The sequence below is a fragment of the Martes martes genome (genome assembly GCF_963455335.1).
Source record: "Martes martes genome assembly, chromosome: 6".
Lineage (NCBI taxonomy): Eukaryota > Metazoa > Chordata > Mammalia > Carnivora > Mustelidae > Martes > Martes martes.
Genome location: NC_137893.1, coordinates 138147032 through 138174393, shown reverse-complemented (window position 1 = coordinate 138174393; position 27362 = coordinate 138147032). Strand labels below are relative to the sequence as shown.

The following is a 27362-nucleotide window of genomic DNA, read 5'->3' as shown; positions in this document are numbered from 1 at the left end:
TATTTTTTCCATGTTCCAAGATGCATTGTTTGTGCACCACACCTTGCTAAACTTTGTTTTAAGAATGAGAAAGCCAATTATGTTATTTCAACACGTAAAGTTAACATGATCCCCTTGCTGTATTTTAGAAATCTCATTCTTTCCTATTACTCTTCAGTCTAAATCATCCTTAAAAAAAAAAAAAAAATCATGGAAAAAAGTCCCATTTACATTTGAAGTTAAAAAAATGCATTGCAGGAAGGGGTTGAAAGCTCTGGGGCAGCGGGCGTGGGTTCAAATGCCAGGGGGCACCTCATTGGATGCCTGCGCTCTGTGAAGGGGGAGGAGCTTAGAGAGGCTGAGCCATCCCTAAAGCCTTCGTTTTGGGGAATAGTAATATCCTTAGAGCTTCAGAGCCATTTCCTGGGTCCAGGTGTCTGTTTCCACTTTGCCTCTCTTTCCACCCTTTCACGTGTTTCTCACTAAGGAAATACCCAGGGGAGTGTGACTCGGGCATATTTGACTCTCTGTAAGTAGAGAGGTTTCCAAGCCAGGGTCTCAGTGATGATGTCTGCATGTACTCTGCCTAGTTTTAACCCAACAGACACGTCCCCTGAGTCACTATAAATAGCACAGGCAAGAGCATAAAAGTTCAAGAGAAAGTATCACTGGAGTATTTATCAAATTGGGGGATTTAATTCTCAATAGTTACTAGCCATTTGCATTTGAGGCATGCTTTGGTCATTTAAATTTGATTATTTACCGACGTCTGAATGATACCCAAATCCTTTCCTAAGTGGCCTAGTGCAGTCATTTTAGCTACTCTGATATTTTCTAAGATTAGCACAATGTCACCACAAGATAATCTCCAGAGGAAAATCTCAAGACACTGGATTTGGTAAACATCGTGTTGCTGGAAAGGGATTTTATATAAATAATATTCTATAACGTTATGGCATATTCCAGATGCCATTTTAATGATCTATATGCTTCTTATCTGTATGTTTGGTGTTTTTAAAAAATTCTTTTTGGGTCACAGAGGATTAAAAGGAGTATTTTTAAACTCATTATTTCATTTGGTACGATTTCATAAAGGTGGTTATCCCGAATTAACATATAACGTCATGGAGACACAGAGAGTCCTGGACCAGGGCTGCCCAAGCTACACTGTATGAAGGACGCTCTTAAAGGTTCTGGTAGGTTTTGTTCTGGAATGAGTTTTGAAAGAAACCCCACCCCCCATCATACCTCACGGGCTGTAAGAGTTCTCAGTCCTGTAGACTATAGGAACACAATATCCCAAAGGGAGAGCATAAGCAGGAGGCGACATGTGGTCCTCTAGTCATTGGCACTGCCCCCAGCCAGTGGAGCTATCCTGCTTCTGGAAGATGTATGGATACGTGACTAGAACAGTTGCAACCCAGGGTGGCAAGTGCAGAGACAAGTCGCCCAGTGTGCCAAGAGGCAACTGTGGGGGAAGGGCACCAATCCAGACCAGGAGATTTGGAGGAAGCAGTCTGAGTGGAGACATGAACAACAAGAGGGCATCAATCAGCTCAAGCAGCAGGAGGGAGAGAGGGGAAGGGGGGATCTACACGTGCAGAGACCCCGAGGCTAGGCACGGTGTGCTGAGTTTAGGAACTGAAGGTTCAGTGCAGGTGTATGGGAGAGCGGAGATCCTTACCAGCCACGGAAAGGAGTCCGGACTCTATCTTGACAGTGAACGGAGGCCAAGAGAGGGTTTTAACTAGAGGACTGTGGTTGGAAGATCAACAAAAGTTGTGATTCAGTTGAATGATAGTTGAGTGGTGACAAGGGAGGGGAGATCTTCAGAATGGAGACGCATCTGACCTGGTCAGTGATTGGATGTGGATGGTAAAGCAGAGGGAAGAACCGAGCCTAATTCCAGTAAGGTAAGGGCCAGCAAATTCAGCTCAGAGAGCCCACAGGGAAGTAAGGCACTGACATGAGGGTGTCCTCCCAGGGCCCCTCCGCCCCCCGCCACCTGGACATCCTCCCAGCCCCTAGACCCAAGAGAAGTTTTTCTTTTTCCATATTTAATTCTCAAGAGTGGGGTATTGCTAGCTTAAGCTAATACGCATGAAACTATTATTCAACCAGCTTCAAGATATGGCTTTAATCCCTCACCACACAAAGAGAGTTAAAAAGAAATAACTAAACTCTACAGATAAGAAGCCTACAGATCATGAAAATACAGAATACACATCCGTGCGTTTGTTCTGAAGGGACCCTCAGAGGATGGGCATAGCCAAGGACCCAGAGCCAAAAAGAAGGGTTTCATCTGGCACAGGCACGGTGATGTAGGCTGGAAAGTATTCATCAAGACATCTTCACGACGTTTGAAGCCACACTGGAGGAGAATGCCAACTCCATCATATGGAAGCTCGTCAAATCGTCTCGGTTTTTTTCCCTTTTGCTAGCGTCGGCTCAGCCCCTGCAGGTTACACAATCATCCCTCCACCCACGGCGCATCCCAGCGGGGTGAGATCAGGCCGCCAGAAAGCACACAGCGACCCATGGGGATGGTCCCAACTGGGGGGAATTTCGCCTTTTCACGAACTTCACGGAAGATGGCTTCATTCAAAGGCATCATCTGCTTGGTTGTAGGACCGGTCTGACTCCACCACCCCGAGGCTTTCACAACTGAAGTTCCTTCCACTGGAGGCTGCATCGCTCTTCTTCCTCTTCAAGGGCTTTGCTCCCTGCAGGTGCGCTGGCTCCGAGGGGGCAGAAGTCGCCTCGTGGGGTCCTTTGGCAAAGGGAACCTCAGCCCCAGCCGGTTCCGCTGCACCCGGGTGACCGGCCGGGGACAGAAGTCGGTCGCTCCTTAGCCTTTTTCTTATGTCTTCTTCTTTAGTCTGAAAAGCAGTATTAAAGAAGAAAAATGAGCCCGGATAACTTCCTCGTGCCTATGCCTGACATGAGCCTGCATGGCTGGGCTGTGCCATCATTCAGTCACTCCACAAACAGGGGCTGAGGCACTGCTGAGGACAGACACACTCCCTTCCCTCCTGGAGCTTCTGGGTGGCCCTTGCTCTCTGAGATGGGGGATAGAGAGGTCGGCCAGGTAGGGGGATGGAGACAGAGGTTGGCAGCCCACAGCTGTGAAAGCTGCTTCCGGCAGGATGGGGGACCTCTGCACAGCCTCCCCTCATCTCCTATCCTCTTCCCCTGCCCCTGACGCCTCCTCCGACCCCCACCCCAGCTGAGGTTTTCTTTTTCCCTGTAAAGCAGACCCCATACTCAGAAGTGAACAGTGTTTCCTGAGGCCACCTGCACGGAGCCAGCATTCAGCCAGCTTCAAGGTGTTGCTTTACTCCTGCACCCCACAAAGAGAATTAAAGGAAAATGACACAGACAGCCCAGAAAGCCTACAGATCACTCCAATACTTGATCTGAACCATAAGCAGCGGTTAGGAAACGCCTATGTGGGTGCACTTTCGGCAGGCAGCCCTGCTCAGGGGTGAGCTCGGGGACCTTCCTACGCCTCTCCACTGCCCGCATCTTCTCGTCCAGGTCATTCATTGTGAAAGCCTTTGCTTCCTGTTTGATCTTAAGCTTCTTCAGCCTGGCCGGCGGCTTTCTCAGCGGCGTTGTGTTCACCTGGAAGAAGACAGTTTTCAAAAGGGAGAAACAGACATTATTCAGGGGCGGAGGGGAGATCCAGGAGAGGTGACATGCACACGGTTAGTCCTAAAAATCTAAACAGGTATGTTGGCAGAGTTAAAGACCACCATGTGAATGCTGGGAACAACAGAACTAAGTCCTAACAAAAAAAAAGTCTATTAGATGTCTAGAAAAAAAAAAAACTAAACCAGCGACAAAAAACAGGCTCTTCCTGAAACCCATGAAAGAATGCAAAGATGTTCGGGAGCTGGAAGAGGTTTCAGGAGAAGAAAAGGTTCTGGAGAACCACCCAAGAGAGAAAGGAGGCAGACGAGTGATGAATGTGTAGTTCAAGGTAAAAAGCTAAATCTGATAATTTTGTAATATCCCGCAGGCTACAAACACCTTTCATTTCAGATCGAGATAGGGTTTTAGTACTCCGGGCCTCACAGAGGAAGAATTAACAATTACTGAGCAGCGACCCTGGGCTGGCCTTTGCCATCAGGACTTCGAGAATGTTTTCGTGACTTTAGGAAAAATCCCCGACTCTTTCACGTGACTGACTACCCTTTCTGCAGTTTAAAGTGGGGATAATGACTTTCTGATTAATTTCTACTTATAAAAAAGTAAGATTGTAAAGGTTGTTTTTTTTTTTTAAGATTTTAGTTATTTATTTGACAGACAGAAATCACAAGCAGGCAGAGAGAGGGGGAAGCAGGCTCCTCGCTGAGCACAGAGCCCAACTTGGGGCTCGATCCCAGGACGCTGGGACCACGACCTGAGCCGAAGGCAGAGGCCCAACCCACTGAGCCACCCAGGCGCCCCTGTAAAGGGTTTTTAAAGAAAGTTTTAACATACATGTTTTCTCTTTTTAAAAATTAATTTTTAAAATTATTTTAAAAATTATTTTATTTATTTATTTGAGGGAGTGAGAGAGAGCACAGCAGGGGTAGGGGCAGAGGGAGAGGGAGAGACAGACTCCCCGCTATGTAGACACCCATGCGGGGCTGGGTCCCAGGACCCTGAGATCATGACCTGAGCCGAAAGCAGAAGCTTAACTGACTGAGCCACCCAGGCGCCCCTAAAAATTAATTTTTTATAACATACATTGATCATGAAAAAGTAAAGCAATACAGAAATAGTTTCCCAGGCTTCTGTTTAAACCACCTGGTCCCCAGTTGTATTCATCAGCATGAACTATTTTAAAGAGTTTGGTATGTGTCCTGCCAGAATTCTCTATGTGCATATATTTATATACATACGTATGTGTAGTACATCTGTAATGTTAAACCAAATGTAAATAAGATTATACCTTCACCAGGCTCTGGAATTTGCCTTCTCTTAATTTACGATGGACATCCTTCTAGGTCAGAATATATAGGTTTATGACAACTGGGGACATTCCCAGTGAACTCCGGGGTTTCATTATAAATAAACTGATTGTCTTAGATAATTTCTCTAAAGACCTCTATTTTTTCATTTTTTATTTTTAAAGTTTTTAAAATTTATTTGACCGAGAGAGAGATCACAAATAGGCAGAGCAGCAGGCAGAGAGAGAGAGAGAGAGAAGAAGAAGAAAGCAGGCACCTTGCTGAGTAGAGAGCCTGATGTGGGACTCCATCCCAGGACCCTGAGATCATGACCTGAGCCGAAGGCAGACGCTTAACTGACTGAGCCACCCAGGCGCCCCATCTCTAAAGACTTTTAAAGAAAAGGAACTAGGGATATCCATTGTAATATCTAAAAGACTGTCTCTTTATACTATAAGACTGCCCGTGCTGAAAATACATCCAACAGAGAAGAGGTCTAGCACAATAGAAAAAGATACCAAACCAAGACTCAGAGAGACCTAAGTCTGAGCCCTGGCTTGGCCATGGTGTGTTTTTGCCTGAGTTCTTCAGCTCTGTAAACCTTGCTTTCATCTCTTTAAAAATGGGTTTAATAATACTTATTTCACAGGATTTTCTTTTTAAAGGAGGTATCAGTAATCACTCAGGAAACGGTAATTACATTTCATTCAGTGAAAGGAGTGACTTTTTAAATGAAGTTTTTAAAAATTTTAATTCCTGTATAGTTAAAATACAGCGTAATATTAGTTTCAGGTGTACAATAGAGTGATTCAACACTTACATACAACACCCAGTGCTCGTCACAACTTAATCCCTCCTTAATCCCTTTCACTTATTTCCCCATCCCCCACCCCGTACCCACTTCCCCTCTAATAACTATCAGTCTCTTCTCTATAGTTAAGAGTGTCTCTTGGATTGTTTCTTTCTCCTTTTTTTTTTTTCCTTTGCCCATTTGTTTTGTTTCTTACATTCCATGTATGAGTGAAATCACATGGTATCTGTCTTTCTCAGACTTATTTCGCTTAGTACTATACTCTCTAGCTCCATCCATGCCGTTGCCAATGGCAAGATTTCATTCTTTTTAATGGCTGAGGAATATTTCATTGTGTATTTACACCACGTCTTCTTTATCCATTCATCAGTCAATGGGCACTTGGGCCATTTCCATAGTTTGGCTACTGTAAATAATGCTGCTATAAACATTGGGAAGCATGTATCCTTCTGAATTAGTGTTTTTGTATTTTTTTTTTTAGTAAATACCCAGTAGTACGATTACTGGATCCTAGGGAGGTTCTATTTTTAACTTTTTGAAGAACCTCCATACTATTTTCCACATTGGCTGTACTGGTTTGCATTCTCACCAACAGTACACGAAGGTTCCTTTTTATCCACATCCTAGCCAACACCTGTTGTTTTTTGTGTTTTTGATTTTAGCCATTCTGACAGGTCTGAGGTGATATCCCGTTGTAGTTTTAATTTGTATTTCCCTGATGATGAGTGATGTTGAGCATCTCTTCATGTGTCTGTTGGTCATCTGGATGTCTTTGGAGAGATGTCTGTTCATGTCTTCAAGCGGTGACTTTTTTCAGTGACAGCCCACAGAATCATCACCAAGTTACAGTATTTGTCTTGAAGGGCAGGAATGGGAACCTGATTCCCAGGGGCCAGCTGGAGGCCTGGGCTTTAACCTGTAGACCACTACTACCCACGGTATCACCTGAGACAAGTCATCTCTTTGGACTCTGTTTTCTCTCACACAGAAATAGTGAGGACGCTGAGGACCACTAGGGTTCCTTCCAGCTTTAAGAACCATGATTCTCGGAAAGCCTTTTAGAGGGAAACATTTGTTGAAGTTTTGGCTCAGTTACAGCCATCAGACAGTTTTATGTGGTGAGAAGTTTTTCACTACATGAAAACTGTGGGATGTTTGTCAAAGCAAGCTTCCCCTCCCCCATCACTATATTATTTTTATGACAATTGGCTCTCAAGCTCCCTGCTGGCAAAAGCCATTTGCTGTGAAGAGGGACGTTCTTGCTGTAGTAGTTCAGCTAAAGATACTGTGAAATTAGTATGAAAACAGTTTTTTGGGGAAGTTCACTCACAGAGGGCTAAAAGAACATGCAATGGTAATCCCAGATTCAGTGAAGAAAGATTCTCTGAGGCTTCCCACGGGAGGGGGCATCTTGAATGAAGTCATAGACAGTAGTTTTGCAAGACGTGGGATTTCCGGTCTGGGTGGACTATTCCTGTGGCTTTATCCCGGATCATACGTACAAAATCAAATACTTCCTCCTGCTTCCGGAAGTGAACCTCCCTGTGCAGCCCTCATCCTTTCCTGAGTCTGACGATTGAAATAAAAGTCTTGAAAGACCTAAGGGAAAGTATCTGTATTCTTTTCCACTGGATTTCCTGAAGCCAGGATTTACCAACTCTCGGCGTTTGAAAATAACAATGATACACTCAGAGACGTGTGAGTCACAGAAACTCAAAAAAAAAAAAAAAAAAAAAAAAAAAAGAAAAGAAAAGAAAAAAGAAAAAAATCGACTTAAAAACCTATAGAAGTTGCTAGGTCAATGATTTTCTTTAAGAATACCAGCAGAGGGGTTGCCTGGTGGCTCAGTGGGTTAAGCCTCTGCCTTCGGCCCAGGTCATGATCCTGGGGTCCTGGGATCGAGCCCCGCATCGGGCTCCCTACTCAGCGGGGAGCCTGCTTCCTCCTCTCTCTCTGCTTACCTCTCTGCCTACTTGGGATCTCTGTCTGTCAAATATATAAATAAAATCTTAAAAAAAAAAAAAGAAAGAAAGAACACCAGCAGAGGACTGCCCCGCCCAAAGACAGTGTGATAAGGTTTGGATCTTTCCAGCCCTCCTTGCTTGTATATATATAATTCTTCCTGCAGCCTCTGTGCGTTCCTCAGAGCCTCCCAAAGTAACTGTTGACCCACAGATGAACTACCTTGGCTAAGTTCCGTCACCAGAGTCGTGTGCACAGAATGGGTGGGAGCTTCCCGGCAGACCCGCTCCCTCCCTGTGAGACCCCCCAGCTAGGCCACTGCATTAGCTGACATTTATCTTATCAGTCCACTCCTCCTCCTTAAAAAAACTCCCAGGAGGTTCGACACGTAACATTAGAGACTCTGAGGCAAGATGAACCAACTCCCTCACTCGACTGAAGGATACCAAGGGCAGAGGTGGCCCGGAGGAGGGAGTCAACTTTGGCGAGAGAAGAAGGAGTCAATGGAGAAATCAGAGTCTTGTATTTGGAGACCGTGGGTGGGCTAGGGGATGGGGGGAAAGGAGTTTGGGAGAAAAAACATCTCAAGTGGATAATGCCCAGGTGGATAAATGAGAGCCCATTACAACTCTTGTAGAGATCTATACCAACCAGACACATAGTTCCGTGTGTATATAAAGTCCGTACATATTTATAATACAGCCACTTAAGTCTCTTTAGAATGTTTTAAAGTGTACTGAAAGATTCACTTAGTCTGATATTTACCTTAATATTATAGTCCTTACATATCATTGTAATTCCTTCTGAGTGAGGGTAAATTCTATTCGCATGAATCTGCTGGAAAGCATGTTATCTGGGAGAGGGGGTCACTACGAAACTGCTGTAGTATTTGCCAACAAGCAAATGAGAAAAATTAAGGAAAAAAAAAAGATGAATGGGGCCCTCTGGGGGACAGGTACTGCTGTGGACCTCTAGAGAGGGACTGGCCCATGGAGGGGGGGTCCCCAATTCAGCAGATGAGTGGAGGATCCTCACTTTACAAAACCTTTTCTTATATTTCCCTCTACATAAGAACCAAATTGCAGAAGGGGACAGATCTAACATTCCCTTATATTTATATACTTGGTCTACATAAGAAGTTTTGTTTTTAAAGTATTCTCGTGTTTATTTATTTACTTATTTTTAAGATTTTATTTTTATTTATTTGACAGAAACCACAAATAGGTAAAGAGGCAGGCGGAGGGTGGGGGGGGAAGGCCGGCTCCCTGCTGAGCAGAGACCCCCCCGATGCGGGGTTCGATCCCGGGACCCTGAGATCATGACCTGAGCCGAAGGCAGAGGCTTAACCCACTGAGCCACCCAGGCGTCCCAGTATTCCCATGTTTATTATTCCATTCTCCCCTAATATTTGATTTAAATGATTTTGGAGGGATCAATGAAGAAATTGTGTTACAGTTTCTCATTGGCTTCATCACATCCTAGTAACTGCTAATATTAACATCCCTTTTGGTTCATTTTTTTTAGCCAATTTTATCATCTGTTCTTTTTTTTCCCCTCAACAAATATTATTAAATATTGGAGAGTTAAAAGTATGATTCAATTAGCTATCTAATTAAGTATGATAGTATAAATAAAAGTATGATTCAATTAACTATTATTAGATATTGGATAGTTAAAAGTATGAACTGTCTAACAATATTTCCGTTCTTAGTATGTTCCCCCTTTCAGTATTTACTCATCTTTTTACACTGGCTCCTAACTTTTCCTAAAATATTAAGACACCTGTGTGTGATATGTTCTCAGCTACGCCTGAATTGAGAGACTTTACCTGTGACACTGACCAATTGTATCTCTCCTTCATTTCCATATGTTCCTGGGTACACCCTTAGTTCTCTACCTGAAAATGCGTTATGGCATTATAATATTAATCATATAATTACATACAACATATAATAATTATAGTTATAATATTAACATATAAAATACCTTTATGTATTATATTTATAATAATATAATATTTATATAACATTGTAATATATTATAATATAATATTGAATAATTGTAATATTAATATATTAAATATTTATTGTATTGTTATACTATTAATATATACATAACATTATAACATATTCTCAGGAATACTTTAGAATTCTTTTTCATAATGAATAGGGGAATTCAGTTTCAAAAGCTTTAACCCTTTCCAGCTTTATGATGAATTTGAAGGCTTTGTGTCCACATTGGTAGAAACCCCAGGGCTGTGGTTCTTTGCCTGGGCCGTCCACCAGAATCACCTAGGGACACAACAGCCAGGGCTCCCCGCCAGCCACTAGTCCCAGGAGGGACCTGGGCACTGGGATTTTTTGAAAGCTTTCTAGGTGACTCACATGTGCAACCAGGTTAAGGACCACGATCCTAGGCGATAACACACACAGCTGTGTTGTTGCAAGTCTGGATTATACTGGGACATCGTACAAAATAAAAACCAAAAGAAACGAAATGTGTTATTCTCGTCTACCTGTGGTTCCATCAACTTTAGATCTTTTTTGAGAACAGTCCAGCTAGGTTCCTGATAACCATTCCATTTCTCTATAATATAAACGCAGTCTTCATCTGGTCACCTAATGATGCTATTGAAGGTCAAGCCCATAGTTTTCATTCTTCAATCGATACATTTCTTTCACGATTTAGTTGATATTACTTAACCCTGCTGCTGCCCTTGTAAGGTCGCAGTCTGACGTCATTCATCTCTGACCAACCTTTTAATGCTGTTCCCACGGCTGGTAGCATCGGGGTTCTACAGCATTTCCCTAAAGAAGGCATCGCTTCGCTACTCAAAGTTTCCACAATCCATCCTTCTCCAGATCGCTCTCCTGTCTTTTTCCTTTTGACACACCTTCCTTTTTTCTGACCTCCAGAGACTCACTTACAGCTAGAAAAGAATCTCTCCCCTCCTTTTCCATGTTAAAGATCCACCTTCTAGTACTTTCATATCAGATACAGTATCCTAAAGTGCCTCTTTTCACAATAGCGTCACCCAGATGTAAACTGTCATTACACTGACATTATCTTTTCCAGTATATAATCTATTTTTACCTTCCCCTGCCCCCTACACCCTCTTATTCCTGGCAGCCTGATAATATCATTCATGAGGTTTAGCAATCTCCTCTCTTTTCCCCAAATACCTTCGTATTTTCCTTCAAAAGAGAATGCCACTTTGGCTTTTATTCATGAGTTCTCAGCATTTCCTACACGCAGAGAAGGAAATTACCTTTATTCAAACACTTAAGTGACTTGGTCGAGGTGGCAAACTTAATTTAAATAATGAGTCTTTTTTATTCCCAGTTGGTTGTTTTCCCTACAAGACCAAGATGGGCAGCCATCCAGAGCCTTTAATGTTCCTTCTGGTGGGGCGCCTGGGTGACTCAGTCCTTAAGCGTCTGCCTTCCACTTGGGTCATGATCTGGGGGTCCTGGGATCCGGCTCCCTGCTCAGCAGGAAGCCTGCTTCTCCCTCTCCCACTCCCCTGCTTATGTTCCCTCTCTGTGTCTCTCTCTGTCAAATAAATAAATAAAATCTTAAAAAAAAATGTTCCTTCTGGTCCCTATTTCCATCATTTTTGTGTCTTTCTTTTCTTTCTTACTCATTTCTCCTTAGGCTTCTTTTCTCTCTCAATTCTTCTGTTCATCTTTTCTAGGGCGAGGGGGACTGCCTGGGAGCTTTGGTTAACAAACAAACAAGAAAACAGACGAAAACACCAACACCAACACCTGCCATCCTCTTCAGGGGCTTAGCTAGAACTTATTAAAAAATGAAGGACTCGAGACTTGGCCCACAACCAGTTAAAATCTAAGTAAAAATACTGCTCACACTAAGGAAAAACCATGATCAGTTCGTCAAGATGAATCAACAAAGAAAAAAAAAATAAGAGAATGAAGATTTTTATCATTGTATTTATTTCCTCATGTTTGACCTTAGTGTGTATGGAAGCATATCTATTCTAGCTTTGGTATTTAGGTGTATTTTCCTATTATAGAAATTGGATTCCAGTTTATAGTCATAATACCTAGTACATAGGTAATGCTTAATAAAAATTATTCAAAGAATGAAGGCAGGTTATTCAACGGGGCTTACTGTCTCTCAAATTCAGTAAAATCCAAGACGTTTTACTGGCTTCATTAATCATTGATGATTAGGGCATTCTCGGGGTACCATCACGGCTCAGTCAGTAGACCATGAAGCTCTTGGTCCTGGGGTCGTGTTTTAAGCCTCACACTGGATGTAGAGATTGCTTAAATATATAAGCTTGAAAAAATGATTAAGGCGCTTCCTGAGAGAAGGGTGATGTGTAGACAGGAGAGAGAAGTTACTGGAGAAAAAAAACTGGCTTAGTTAAATGCTACAATCTGCGTGGTGACTTGAAGAGTTTGGAGACTGTAATTCATGATCGATCCTATTCAATAGCGATTTTTAACTACCAGCTAATGTTAATTATGGAATTACTTGCCATGACATCATAGGATTCTCCATTTTTAAATACTTTGCTGTGGCTCTGTATTATTCCTTGAACAATTAATTCCTCCAGAATATCCGATGACTTCTGTCGCTCTTGGGTCTTTAGGGGTTGGGGTTTATGGATTAATCCATCCATCACTAGGTCTACAGGGAAAGAAAGAAGGAATAGAAATGTAAACATGAACATTTTATCAATCAGATGCTAAGTGGATGCCTTACAGATGATATTACTTAACTAAATCTTAGTCTTAACACTCTTACCTACTATCTGTGTCAATTATATAAATCTTTGAATCATTTGAAGTTCAAATTCTGAATGTCCTTACGGAGGATACACAACAGCAGAATATACAGTTTACTTAGCAAGCCCCGTATTAACATAACAAAAAGTCTTTCATGTGCTGCTATGTACTACTTTTTTGTTGTAACAACACTTATACACTTGAGTATGACTACATGGGTTCTCTATGCTAATTACGAAGCACAGCTAGGAAGGAGATATCCTTTCAGTGACTCCTCTGAGTTGCAGTTTGGTTTCTATGCTTTGTATACAAAGGATAAACAGTGGGATGTTGCCAAGAGACTTCTAGTTCTGCAACCTTGAGTTTCCAGTGACGCCATCTGCTAAAGCTATGTAAGTAAGAGTATGCCTTTTTGAAAAGAGTCTTTGAACTAAATCACAATTGAAGTCAAGCGGTATCAGCTACATTTTTACGATTGATTCCAAAAATGGCACCGAAACAGTTTCTCGGGGAGACTTTATAAACCGCACTGATGAGAGAGACCCCCCCTCCATTCGAAATCACCCATTTCTACAAATACGCAAGCCAACATCTGTCCTTAAGGATTCCCATTATTAAACAAAGGTGTGGGGAGGAGTCCTCAGGAATGGGCATTCTTCTGTTTTGTGATCATCGGGAAGTCCTGATAGTAACCTGAATCATTCCATCTAGTGGACAGAGTCTTTTTATGAAAATTTCTACCGTCACTGGTTAACAACGACAGTTTTCATGGATTTGCAGCAGGAAGAGGGGGAAAAATCGCAAAGGCACACACACCAGCCAGTGAGATGTTTCTCCCGTCAGAATATTCACCTTGTTGTTATACGACCACTGCAAGTAACTTCAGCAAATTGTCGATAATCTCCTTTCTCGTCCAGTGCTGTGCCTTCTAACCTTGCGTGTGTTTGAAATAGACTCAATTTTCACTTTAAAGAGCTGTATACAGCTTTCGGTACAGAGTGGTAAAGCATGTCTTTCAAGTAGGTAAACTAGTAAACTAAAGCTTGAAACGATAGAGAAAAATTTAATAAAAAGTTAGAGGTAAAACCTCTTCAAAGAATTAAGGGGATTTTTTTTTTTTCTTTTAGAAGGTGAGCTTATCTGGAAGGGTCAATAGAGTAGTCACTATTTACTGAGCACTTAGGTACCTGGTATCATCTTATGTCCTTTATATACTTTGTAATATTGGGAATTTTTAAAAAAAGATTTTATTTATTTATTTGTCAGAGAGAGAGAGAGAGAGGGAGAGCTGATGAGCGGTGGGGAGGGGCAGAGGGAAAGGGGGGAAGTGGGTTCCCCACGGAGCAGGGACTCTTGGGGAGTCTAACTCAGCACTTGATCCCAGGAACCTGGGATCATGACCTGAGCCAAAGGCAGATGCTTAACGGACAAAGCCACCCAGATGTCCCTTGTAATGTTGTGAATTCTGTGAGAGAGGTATTATCATCCCTATTGTATAAACTATATGAGAGCGGCGAATTTACTTGCTGAAGGAGACATGGCTAGGAAGAGAATCAACTAGGGTTTGAATCCAAGAATGTCTGACTTCAATCCCCAAGTTCTCCACCACCTCGGTGCCCTCCTTCCCCAAGGACAACTATGTGGTCCATTTCCCTCACGGACGTTTCTTTTATTTATTTATTTATCTATTTATTTATTTATTTGACAGAGAGATCACAAGTAGGCAGAGAGGCAGACAGAGAGAGAGGAGAAAGCAGGCTCTCCACGGAGCAGAGAGCCTGATGCGGGGCTCGATCCCAGGACCCTGGGACCATGACCTGAGCCGAAGGCAGAGGTTTAACCCAGTGAGCCACCCAGGTGCCCCTCTCAGGACGTTTCTAAAGAGAACATCATAGTTGACGACTGTCACTAACATGATACAATTATTCAATTATTTAAATGATTATGAAGTAAAAATAATGAACTGTCTCAATCAATTATTTTTCTGAGTCCAAAATACTGGCTTGACATTGACAGTGACCAGCCTACAAAGAAACCCCTGCACTATGGAGGTCTTGCAACTAATTCTCGTGATTTCTTGGGATACTGAAGACAATTGGGGGAATGTTGGAAAGTGACATGATCCCTCTTTCTGGTTATGAAAGTAATACATGGTTATCAGAGTAAACTTGGAAACTATAGAAAAGAAGAAAAAAGAAAGGAAAAATGCCCATCCTCTTACCATTCAGAGGTTACCGCTATTGATATATCAAATTTTACTTTTACAAATTTGACATCATACTGAACATACAGGTCTGTTTCCTATGCAGCTAAGGTACAGATTAGCGTTTTCTCACAAGGCTAGAAATTCTTCGTAAGTGTCAAAAGTAAAGTTGTACAAGAAAATGTAGGTGAATTTATGTTTAACTCTGGCATAGGGAAAGGCTTTCTAACTATGACTCAGATTCCAAATTCAGAGAAGAAAATTGATAAATTTTACGTTAAAAAATGTTTGTAAGGCAAAGAAAAAGCAATAAAGGTCAAATACAGATATCTCATGACTCTTGATTTGACGTACTAAGCAGGGTATAATATCATTTTTGGTATTTTTGCTAAAAATGGATAACCCAAAGCTAATCATTAGGAAATATCAGCCAGACACAAACTGAGGAAGTTTCTGTAAAGTAAATGGCTTATGTCTCCAAGCACATCAGTCTGATAAAAGACAAAGAAAAGCTGAGGGACTGGCTCCAGATTAAAGGAGAAAAACACCGCATGATGTCGACATTAACCATGTGATCCTGGATTAGATCTTGAACCTGAAATTTATTTATAAAGGACATTTGTGAGACAATGGATAAAATTTGAATATGCAAATGAGATATGTACTGCATAAGGGGTAATTTGCTGATTGTGATCCTTGTCCTGTGATTATGCAAAGAATACCCTTGTTTTAGGAAACATATACCGGTGTACTTCGGAATAAAGTGTCATTATGTCTGCGATTTGCTCTCAGAAAAAACCTGTGTGTGTGTGCGAGAGAGAGAGAAAGAGAGAGAGAGAAAGAGAGAGTGAGCGTGAGGGAAGGGGAGGAGAGAGAGGGACTGTGATTCCTGTAATTATATCACATTCAAATGTGGTATAATGTTAGCATTTGGGGAATCTGGGGGAAAGAATACAGGCATTCTTTGTTTTATGCAACTTTACTCAAATCTGAAATTATTCAAAATAGTAAGTTGTTTTTCATTTTATTTTATTTCTTTTCAGTGTTCCAGAATTCGTTGTTTATGCACCACACCCAGTGCTCCATGCAATACGTGCCCTCCGTAATACCCACCACCAGGCTCCCCCAAACCCCCACCCTTCTCCCCTCCAAAACCCTCAGTTTGTTTCTCAGAGTCCATAGTCTCTCATGGTTTGTCTCCCACTCCAATTTCCCCCAACAAGGAAGTTTTTTTTTAAAGGAAAGACAGGAAATGTTAGTGTGAGGGTTGAAATTTTTAACAAATGTGCTCTAAAGATGGGCAGATCGGGGATCCAGAAAGGAGAGGAGAAACTGGACAGAGAACAGATATAAAGTGTAGGGCACTGGTTCTTACTCATTCAGTGGAAATGGCTTTCCTGGAAACTAATTTATACCACATCTTGGAACACCTTCTTTAATAATTCACTCCCTCCCCAGGCTGGTGTGTCTGTCAGCATTACCCCGCTGGACGGACTGACCGAGGGTACACCTGCGTCCCTGTGCCCCTGACGGTCTGTAGCGCCATAGACATTGAACATCCGTGTTGCGGTCTAGGAGGGATTCCCATCAATGGAATTATCATCGAGAAAAAAAAAAATGTACGTGCTGGCCAGACACAGAGAGAGAGGGGAGGCCTCCCAGCTGTATCCCCCGTCTCCTACCTCACATCAGACCCACAAGGTGAAGGTTAATATGAAATCTATCATAAAGAGAGTGTGCCCCCAAAGTCCAAGGAGAAGAATCTCATTTACTAACCCATCTATCTTCCAGTTCTAACATGTGCCTGGGGAAGAAATGACAGCAGTCAGGAATGACACGAAAGCCTTCCCCTCCAAAAAAACAGAACACTTTTCCTTGGGTTCTATTGAGTTCAATTTGTTTCAGAGGCTGATGAAGTATAACTAGGCATTCTTAAATCAACCCCGGGACTGGGCGGGGGGTGGGGGGGTGGGGGGGTGGGGGGGGGTAACACAAGGAAAGCAAGACCAACCACGGGAAAAGTCAAAACAGTTTCTAAGGAGCACACCAGGTCATAATGACTTCTTCTATGTTTTTGAAAGATGACTGTTTTGTATATTTGCTGATCCTTTGGATGGGAGACACAGGGGGAGCAGTTTGATGGAGGCTGCATATATTTTTGCAAATGGAGAAATTTCTCTTGGAAAGGTGGGAACAGGGCGGAAGTCTACAGGAATGTAACCAAAGCCTAAGGTTTGTTTCCCACCACCAGCAAGGGCTCCTTGCTGGAAAAAAAAAAAAAAAAAGAAAAGAAAAGAAAACAAAAGAAAAAGGGAAAAAATCAAGATGGTTTTAATCACTTCATCTACAAGAAAATTAATGGTTAGTGTTATTTATTTGCAGAATGAAGGCCTGAGGCTCCATCCTCGTGTCTCAGAGATGAGGTCTTTGCCATCTGGAACACTGCCTAGTCCACCACAAAACTGATAAAAGGGTTGCTAACATATGTTATATAACATATTTAGAGAGACAGTATTTTGTGGAGATTCATATAAACGAGGGCCGTTACCTGAATTTATTCTTCTGTTTCCTTCACTAAGAGCTGGGGAGGTTTCTGGTATGGTGCCAGGTAAGCTTCCCAACGGAGCCTGTTTTTCCAGGCTGTCGGGGCTGCTCCCAGTGTCCTCCGGTGCCACAGCTTCCTTCTGGGGCCTGTCATCCTCCCTGGAATGAGTCCCTCTGACATCAGCCTGTGAAAAGGGAATGGCTCCGTGTGAGAGTCAAGATTTCTTAGAAGACGGTTTCTTGGAAGATGGAAACAACATCACAAGCTCTGCTTTGCCAATATTCAGCCGACTGGTACCTCTAGTAGAGGCTGACTGGCCCCAGCTCCCTGGAGGTATTAGCTTGCTTGCGGGTGTGATGGGTTTAAGGACCCCGAGCGGGCTCAGTGATCCTGGAGTACCCAGGTGTAACCATGAGGGTCCCTATGAGACAGAGGCAGAGGGAGACGCGGCTACAGAAGTGGAGAAGGGGATGCACCCGGGAAGCCAAGAAGCATTGAAGATGCTACCAGCAGTGGACGGAGGAAAGGCCACCAGCTGAGGAATGGGAGGAATTCAGCTCTAGAAGCCGGGACACACAAGCAAGAGGATTCTTTCCTGCAGCCCCTGAAAGGAACCAGCCCCGCCAACACGTTGACTTGAGCCCAGTGGAACTGATTTTGGACTTCAGACCTCCAGAATGGGAAGAGAGTGAAATTGTGCTGTAGTGAGCCACCAAGTGTATGATAATTTGTCACAGCAGCGATAGAAATGAATACAGTATCTGCTAGCAATCTGTCAGGGATACGCTACCACGCTGGGCACCCGCACGACGCCAAGATGAACGCATCCATCAAGTGTGAAAAGTAAAGATACTGCAGTGTAAAAAAGTCTTTTTTTTTAAATGAAAGTATCTTTATTGTTTTTGCTGATTAAAAATGTAATACAGACTTATTGTAAAAAGAAATAATGCAGAAGGAAATTGGTGATGATCGGTTTTATGTGTTAACTAAGCTAGCCTATAGCATGGTTATTCCATCAAACGGAGTCTAGGCGTTGTTGTGAAGGTGTTTGGTAAATGTAGTTAATGCCTCCAATCAGTTTAAGTAAAAGAGAGTATCCTTGATAATCTGGGTGGGCCTCATCCAATCAGTTGAAGGCCTTAAGAGTAGAACTGAGGTTTTCCTGAGGAAGGAGGAGTTCATTCTGTGGACTGCACTTTCCACCCCAACCTGTCCTTTCTGACCACTTATGCCATTCTGTGGATTTTGAACTTACCTAGCCAGTCCCTAATTGCGTAAGCCAATTCCTTGTTATCTATCTATCTATCGATCTATCTTGCCAGCCAGCCAGCCAGCCATAATCCTGGTTCTGTTCTTTTGGAAGAACCTGAACGATGCAGAAACACAGTAGAAAGTAAGTACCATTCCCCAGACAAAAGCACTATTAACATCTCAGTATATAACTTCCCAGATGTGTTTGCTCAAAGAAATAGAATCTTTAAAAACAAATTGGAATTGGCTAATTAGCACATGAAAAGATGCTCAGAATCATTAGTCATTAAGGAGATGCAAATCCAGACCAGAAGAAGATACCACCTCCCATCCACCAGGATGACTCTAAGGACAAAACCACATGATAAGTGTGAGCTGGGATGTGGGGAAATTCGGAGATTTTGTACAGTGCCCTGGAAATGTAAATGGTGCAGCCACTTTGGAAAATGGTTAGACTCAAACAGAGGGGTCCCTGGGAGGCTCAGGCGTTTCAGCGTCTCCCTTCAGCTGGGTTCATGATCCCACATTGTGCATCCTGCTCAGCAGGGAGCCTGCTTCTCCCTCTCCCTCTGCCCCTTCCTCTGTTTGTGCACGAGCTACCTCTCTCTCTCAAATAAATAAAATCTTAAAAAAAAAAAAGCCAGAGTTAGCATTTGATCCAAAAATTCCACTTCTAGGTATATATACCCAAGCAAAATGAAAACATATGTCCACACAAAACCTTGCACACCAATGTTTAAAATTCATACTTGTAATATCTAAAAAAGTCAAAACAACCCAAATAAAATGCGGTCCATCCAGACCAGAGAATATTATATAGCAATAAAAAGAAAGAAAGTCCTAAAGTACACTGCTATGTAGGTGACATTTGAAACATTATGGTGACTGAAGGAAGCCCGACGCAAAGAGCGGTCCACTTACCGAACATTCAGAATACGCAAATTAATAGAAATGGGGTAGAGATTTTGTGGTTGCGTAGGATGTGGAGACTGGCCGCTAATGGATAGTGGTTTCTTTTGTGGGGAGTATAAAAATGCGCTAAAATTAGATTGTAGTGATGACTATGGATTGTGCATTTTAAACGGGCGAGTTGTATGACATGTGGATTATATTTTAATAAAGATACTGTGAATAAAATAAATTAGGTTATATATTAAATGGTATTATATTTCTGTAACCTGTTTTTTTCATTAACAATGTCTCAGAGACATTAGTGTACATCAGTGTATATACTATATATAGTGTATGTAGGTCAGTGTACACAGATTACAGATTTACCTCATTCTTTTTTTTTTCTTTTTTGATTTACCTTATTCTACTTAATGTTGGGGAGCAGTCGTTTAGTTGACGACCGGAGTGTGGTCTTTTATGTAATATGTCACAACTTACTTAATCAATTTCTACCAATGGCCATCTAGGTGTTTCTACATATGTTTATATATGTGATTCCATATATGTTTTCAATATAATGAACAGTGCCGGCATATATCTGTGCATAGACGTCAGTGTGAACTCACCCAATCACTCCAAGAGAACAAGTCCCTAGATACGGACATGCTGGGTCCAAAGATGTACACATATTTTATGAATATGGGTTTCCAGAGTGTCGTCCATAAATCCTGCACTGGCTTACAATCTCCCCTTTTCCTTTTAAGAATATCGATTTCTCCATACTACAATTCCATCACTTGCAAATAGGTCAAAACACTGTAAAAAAGGCCCCATATGTGATTTAATAAACCAGTTCCTCCAAAATGCTGGTCTATGTCAAATCTTAGTCCCACAGAGAAAGAAGAAAAGTAAGAAAAAAAAAGTAGTGATTTTTTCTAAAAGGTAAATTAATTCAATTTAAAAAACTGTCATTTATTTGGAGAGGCAACATGTTCTAATATCGGTCTGTTCAGGAAGACTTTTTCTCCAATCCCTTCTAAACTCCCCTGCCCCCTCCCTCTCAGCACTGGCCCTTCTTTCCTTGCTTGGGTTGATTGGCCAACCTCTTCTGCATCTAAGACACACATACCAGAGGAAGCCGCCTCGGTGTCCCCAGGAGACCTAAGAACATAAGCATCTTCTCTGAGGATTGTCCTCTGGGTCTTCTTCTCATGTCTATTGATTTCACATTGTTGGCCCACGGGGTGCTCTTCTTCTCCCCTGAGTATTCAAAGGTCCCCAGGATCCTACCTCCAAACCCCACTATCTCCAGCAATGCCCTGCTACACTAGTACCATGTTGTATCTTGCTGGGGCAGCAGCAGATGTTGAAGAAGAGAAGATTCTTGAATTGGGCCTTGATGAATGAGCTTTCAGTGGGCAAGAAGAAAAGGTCATTCTGGACAGAGACGAAGCACACACGAAGAAGGGCTATGAAACAACACTGTGAGCCTGTGAACTTGAATTTTTTCAGTGGCGCAGAAACAGTTGGAGGTAGAAAGGGATAGCCGCTGAGGTGGGAAAGGGAAGTCAAGGAATGTGATTTTATTTTAAATGCGACCAGGAATCCTTCATAGGATTTCTGTACATGGAAGTAAAATAAAATGATCAGGTGCGTGTTTTTAGAAAAGTTACTGGGGTTAGTGCAAACTAGGGGAGTGGCAGGAAGCAAGGAAGGGACAGAGCAGGGCAGTCGGTGACCATGACTGCGGTTGTCCAAGTGACATCTGACTGAACACGAACTAGGACAGTGACAGTGAAACTGGGGGAAAGAGATGGGCCGAGAAACATTAGAAAGGAAGACAGCACACTTCTCAGAACTTCCATTTAAAAGAGGGAGATCTCTCTGGTTCAAAGTTACAACTTTAGGGACTAAAGAGAAAGCATTTCCTTTGGGAAAATTTAATTTAAAAAAAAATAGGACATCAGCATGAAACTCTTGGTACTCTCACAATAAAAAATCATACAAATTAAAAAAAAAAACAACAACTTAAGCACATTTGTTCACTTTCTGGAAGCTCTCCAAAGTGCTTTGAAATCCCTCAGAGGCTAAGTAGAAATCACAGTCGGTAGGTCACGGCAGCTCCAACGTGCCTCAGGTTCTTGTCATTCAGTTAGGGATTCTCATCTGTTCATAGGGAGAACTCACATGACTCCTCAGCCTCGTCTTAACATAGTATGATCACTCCAGCTAAATCAGCATCACTCCATCATGCTGAGAGTCAATTAGTTCTGTGCTTCAAGATGACACCGGAAAGTGCGGAAAAAGCGACCAACGGAACAAACAAACGAGTAAGCAAACAAGAAGTCAATCGATCTAAAATACAAATGGCAGACAGAGAAACACGAGAGCAACTATGTGCTTATTCTTTCTCTCTCCATTTGTCTTTCTGCACAGACACAGTTACGGCTGTGCAGTCCCTGTGCAGTAAGCTGACCCAGGAAAAGTCTTTATAGATGTGACATAGTGTTATTTTATTATACAATAATAATCCTATGATATCAGACTGGGTCTCTCTCTCTCACATGCACACACACATTTATGCACCCATATTTCCCACATATATATAAACACATATTGTTACATATAACAAAGGAAAAGGAGAGTCTGATGCTTTTTCAGGGGCTCACAATTCATGCTGAAGGTAAAGCAAAGATCGTGTTAGGTATTTTTGTCCCTCTTTCCAAATAAACTGTGAAAAACCAATTATCTGCAGTGATGGTAAGACAGGTGATTTTACAACTTTGTGTTGTTTTTCAGACCCTTCATTTTTTGAAGCTAGGAAGGCACCGAGTGAAACACAGGGATGAATTCTGCCATCAAAGATTTCCCATCGGAGACCCTGACAAATTTAACCACAACAAACAAAATGCCCATATTGGAGCTGAGAGCAAATTTGAATTTCTCAGTCTCAAAGGTGGCTTTTCACAAAGATATTTTGCCGTCGACAAATCAGAGTATATTTAAGTGACACAACCCCTCGTGATCTCCCAGTGGCTTCACCAAAGCCACGAACCCAGACCTTAGCAAGGATCTTCACCCATTTATGCTTACTTCCGGTCTGCCTTTAAGCTCTGTTAGTGACCAAAGCGTAAATCGTAATAGAAGAAACACACTCTTTTGACATAAAATAACATACACCAGCCTTCAGTTTCCAGGGCAGAAATGTATGGTTTTTTCTCTTTGGAAAACTAGGACTGTCTTTCAAATATCTTATCTATATGCAACACATTCTGAAATTCTAACCCAATTTCATAATCTAGACTTAAGAATAGACGGAGTTCAAAGACCAGTGATATTTACAAATTAATTCTATCTATGCCCCTCGGGGATATGGCGAAACAGATTTCTTGTTCTTTTTAATGCATGCAAGGTTTATATTTTCACACCAATGAGAAGTCTATCTGCTGTGGTGCTGGGGAGGGGGTGGGGAGGGGGGTGGGAGGTTTTATCCTTTCCTTGAGATGAAGTTGTGGTAGAAGTACAGAATCAATACGTTCCTATATTTTGTATCAATTCTATTTTATACTGCGTTGTCCTAGGGATAAAATCTTATCATCATAGACAGAATTGAAAAGCCGAGAATTCTAAGCTAACGGGATGCATGAGAATCATCAGCATTCCAAAAAGGATATCACTTTTAACTACAGACAGAGTGGGTTTTTGTGTTTTGTTTGTTTTGGGTCTGGAGGTACCGTAGGTTGTGTTCTAAAGCTTTTGGGAAACGCATTTGTCAAACAGTTTGGAAGGAGTCACTTGTCAAGTCTCCCCTGAGCTGAAACCTTAAATCACGTGATTGGCAGATGCATTTTATAAATATATTTGTCTTGCAGACATATAGGGAAAACACATTCTTCAAAATTTGATTTTTCTAGTTTACATCTAATGAATATAAAAAACAAACAGCAACCCACCAAAAACCACTCTGAAATATCATCTTTTAAGAATCTCCAGTGGTGGGGCGTCTGGGTGGCTCAGTGGGTTAAAGCCTCTGCCTTCGGCTCAGGTCGTGATCCCAGGGTCCTGGGATTGAGTCCCGCATCGGGCTCTCTGCTCAGCTGGGAGCCTGCTTCCTCCTCTCTCTCTGCCTGCCTCTCTGCCTACTTGTGATCTCTGTCTGCAAATAAATAAATAAAAAGCCTTTAAAAAAAAAAGAATCTGAAGTGGAAGAAGTCACTTGGTCCCTTTTATTCTGATGATAAACAAGACTTTCCTGGTCAAAGACTAGGGAAAAACTGTGAAGGGTCCATAGAGATTGTCTATTCCAATCTAATCTATTCCTTTTCATAATAAGCCAGAAACTCAGAGTTCATTATACAGAAGAACATTTCTCCAACTGAGAAAAGTTTCCCATGCTTTTCTTATCATGCATTATTTCATTATTGTGTCTTTTCACCCCTTTAGACTAAGGTAAAAGTGAAGAGAAAGCCAGTAGGCAGGTCTCGGGAAGTTCGATTCAGAATATTTTGAAGTTGTGCCATTAAGAAACATAAAAATTTCATGCAAGCAAACACGTTCGTCTCATTTTAAAGACACCGCTGAACTATGGAACCCTCAGCCCGTGCATTTAGGAAGTTTGCAAAAGCAGCACTGTTCTGATAGCTAGAGAGTGTTTAATTAATAATCACACCTTTGCTGGATCAGATTTCCAAAGTCAAGTACTTGGGGGGTGGTGGGGAAGGAGGTAGAGGCGTGAGTCGACTCTGAGTCAATTTTCAGGCTATTTTAATACTGAACTTCCTCCTTGCTGACTATCGTTAGTCTAGTTATGTGACTAGGACACAAGAGGATACCAAGGAATCGGAGGAGCCAGGAGGGACGTGGAAGTCACTCAAGAAAAATTCGTTAGTGGTTGTCTGCATTGAGTGCTGTAGTGAGCCCAGGAGATGCAAAGACAAAGAAGGTGGTAACTCAGGATGGAGGCAAATGTGAACATGACTAAATGCAATAAGATGTTTTGAAACATGGTAGGAGAAGGTCTAAGGTCAGCTCTCCCAGCATGGTGGCAGTAGCGGGGAGGGGCAGGGGCAGGAAGAGGGGGTCTTACGTTGTCGTGAAAGATGGGTACATATTTGCTATGTGGCCCAGCAAGGAGGAGAGGAAAGGTTTGAAGGGAGGATAAACAGCAGGTGCAAAAGCATGGAGACAGAGACAGAAGGCTTTGGGGGAGCAACGAGGAGCGAGGTTTGACCATGACTGAGTGTGGGAGGAGATGAAGCTGGAGAACGTGACCCGAGGCAGCTCAAGGATGGCTGGTAAGACGTGCTAAGCATTTGGGGATTTATCTCACATAAATTATCTCGGGATAACGACAATTGTACTACTTCCTATTAAGCGCGAAGTCCGCGCCAGACGTTGGTAGGATCATTTCATGTGAATTTCACCTTCGTTGATAACTCTATGAAATAACTAATATCAGTAGTACCCTCATGTTACAGAGAAGGATACTCAAGCACAGAGATGTTCAATAACTTGACCAAAGTCACACCGCTAACAAACCGTGAACCCAGAAATCAAACTGAGGTGATGACATTCTTGACCACTGGCTTGTGTGCCTACCTAATGGGTCGGTCACTGTTTCGCCTGCAGAGGATGACATAATCAGATTTTGCTTTAGAAGGATTGCCCCGGAGGTCATGAAGAGGATGAACTGGAACACAGGTGGGGGTGGGCAGGGAGGACCCAGGGAAACCAGTTAGGAGAACAGGACAAAAATCCAGTGGAGACGCAATGACTTTCATGCCCAGGGAATTCAGGGAGAAATACAGAAACCCTCCCAAGCCTGAGGAAGCTTGGCTTAGAAGAACCCAGTGTATCTCACATGCAGAAAGGATTGCTTTTTTTATCACTTCCACCTGCTCTACCCTTCCCCTGCTCAACAAAATCATTTTCAGTAATAACCACAAAATGAAACAAAGGGTAATGGCCAGAGAAGAATCACAGAGAGTGGACATTTCCTTCTATGGAAGTCTTATTCGTAATCATGCCAGTAGAGTAAAAACAACAACAAAAAAAGAGTTTTCATACAATAAAGATAAAAGCACAATGGGTTAATATTTTAAATCATATTAATATAGTTTTTTTAAAAAAGATTATATTTATTTTTTTGAGAGAGGATGTGAGCACACAAGCAGTGGGGAGGGGTAGAGGGAGAGGGAGAAGCAGGCTCCCCACTGAGCAGGGAGTCTGGCGTGGGACTCAATCCCAGGACCCCAGGATTATGACCTGATCGGAAGGCAGACACTTAACCTACTGAGCCATGTACCCCACATTAATATAGTTTTTGGAGAGAGGGGGGAAATGTATTCCTGTATATTAACCCAAAGCCGTAATGAGTAATAAAGATGACCAAATTGTTTCCAGGAAGTTAATTAATCTATGAGGCAGAAGGAGCTTTCAATAAACGTTTACCATGTGAGAAGGGAGTGTCACAGCAGTAGGCTTTGGGCCCGGTGCTGAAGGTAAGTGGGAATTCATCAGGTGAACTGGAAATGGGAGCCTGGGAAGGGCATTCCAGGAAGAGGGAATGGCATGGGGAACAGCATGGACGGTGTTGATGAGTGGAGGAAGGGAGCACTGCAGGCTCCTGCGGCAGACCTGGTAGTCCACGAGTGTGTGGGACTGGACAAGATGATGTTAGGAAGACCGGTGGGACCATGTGTAGGGGGTTTTGCACACCTCAGGGAATTTTTCCTTAGAAACAGAGGTGGCAGTGTGGGTGGGAGGCAGATGGGTTAGGGAGGACGCCAATGGGAGAGGCAGGAAGAGGTAAGAGGGCCCTAAACTCAGACAGAGGCAGCTGGGATACAAGGGAACAGTGTCAACGAACAGAAACTCTGTCGAGATGGGTGGGCACCAGGTCCTAAGCCCGAGTCTCTGGTTTGTCTCATGATGTGCCCCAAGAGCCCGGCCTATGTGTGACACACACAGTACTGCTGCGAGTGGCACCAAATGGCATCTCGCACCTTGTCTGCTAAAAAAACAGGTGTGCGCTTTAGACAGCAGCTCCAAAAATGCCCTTTTGCAGGCATTTTTTTTTTTTTGCCCTAAGTCCTGGTTTCCCGCAGTCTGTATGGGCTTCAATCAGACATGGCAAATTTGTTAATAGTGTTCCTTTTCACTCTTAAAAGTATCCTGCTTTTGATGATAGAGTATATGGTAATATTATCTTTGGGTGACCCCTCTCCAAGGTGTAGCTCTGCGGCTTCCCAGTTTCATTGGTGCAATATGGATGGCGGTGAGGATGGGAAGAAATCCTGGACCTCATCCCTCCATGCCGCACCCCGGGAAAAAATCCCCTTCATGTCTCCAGAAGAACTACGGGGTTTGCAATCTTGAGAAGGAGAGAGCGCGCGCAGAGAATACTGGGATGAGACTCTCGAAAATCAGAGTCTATCTCCAGCTCTGCCCCCAACCAAGCTCCGCTGCCTAAGGCAAGTCGTCTGCCTCTCTGGGGCTCAGGGTCCTCAGGGTTAGGTAAGCGGGAGGACTGAGCCAGAGAGAAGGTCTCCAGGATCTCTTTGAGCTCTAAGTAATTCTCAAAGGCCCACTTTCCGGAAGCCAATAAAGTAGGGCAGCACCCCCGTACCCCAGCCCTCCCCTGAGAATCTCCAGCAACCCCAGCTCTGGGCAGAACGCACAGCTCTACCTTCTACTCCGGACTCTGCCCTGGGGGGTGATCACCATCTCAAGCTCTTGAACCACAAAAGGCTCTCAAACCTAGTCCTGAGGCAGGAGGAGTCCTGGATAAGACAGCAGGTGAACACCGGCGAACACAGCGGCTCCCACCCGGGAGGGCTGCGAGCCCCCGGCGCACCCAGCTCCAGCCTACTCCAGTCGCGCCCCCCCCCCGCCCCCAGGCGTGGCAAAGGGCTTTGTGCCCGCTTGTTGTTGGGTTTGCTTGTTTTACCTTAAATCCCTCTTCCCAGCCCTTCCTGGGCGCGGGCACGCGTCTCTGGTCCTCGGCAGTCTGGGAAGGTCCGCAGCCCAT

The 27362-nt window shown here is 43.0% G+C and overlaps 1 protein-coding gene across 1 annotated transcript; it reads right to left on the bottom strand.

The window, feature by feature from the left end:
• Positions 1 to 2576: 2576 nt before the first annotated feature.
• STMND1 (stathmin domain containing 1) lies at positions 2577 to 27362 on the bottom strand (the record flags this gene model as incomplete). The annotated part of the gene is made up of 5 exons (XM_080806838.1): positions 2577 to 2858; positions 3478 to 3603; positions 12194 to 12345; positions 17195 to 17375; positions 27282 to 27362. The coding sequence occupies 5 exons, from the start codon at positions 27360 to 27362 to the stop codon at positions 2577 to 2579; spliced, it is 822 nt and encodes a 273-aa protein (XP_080662964.1).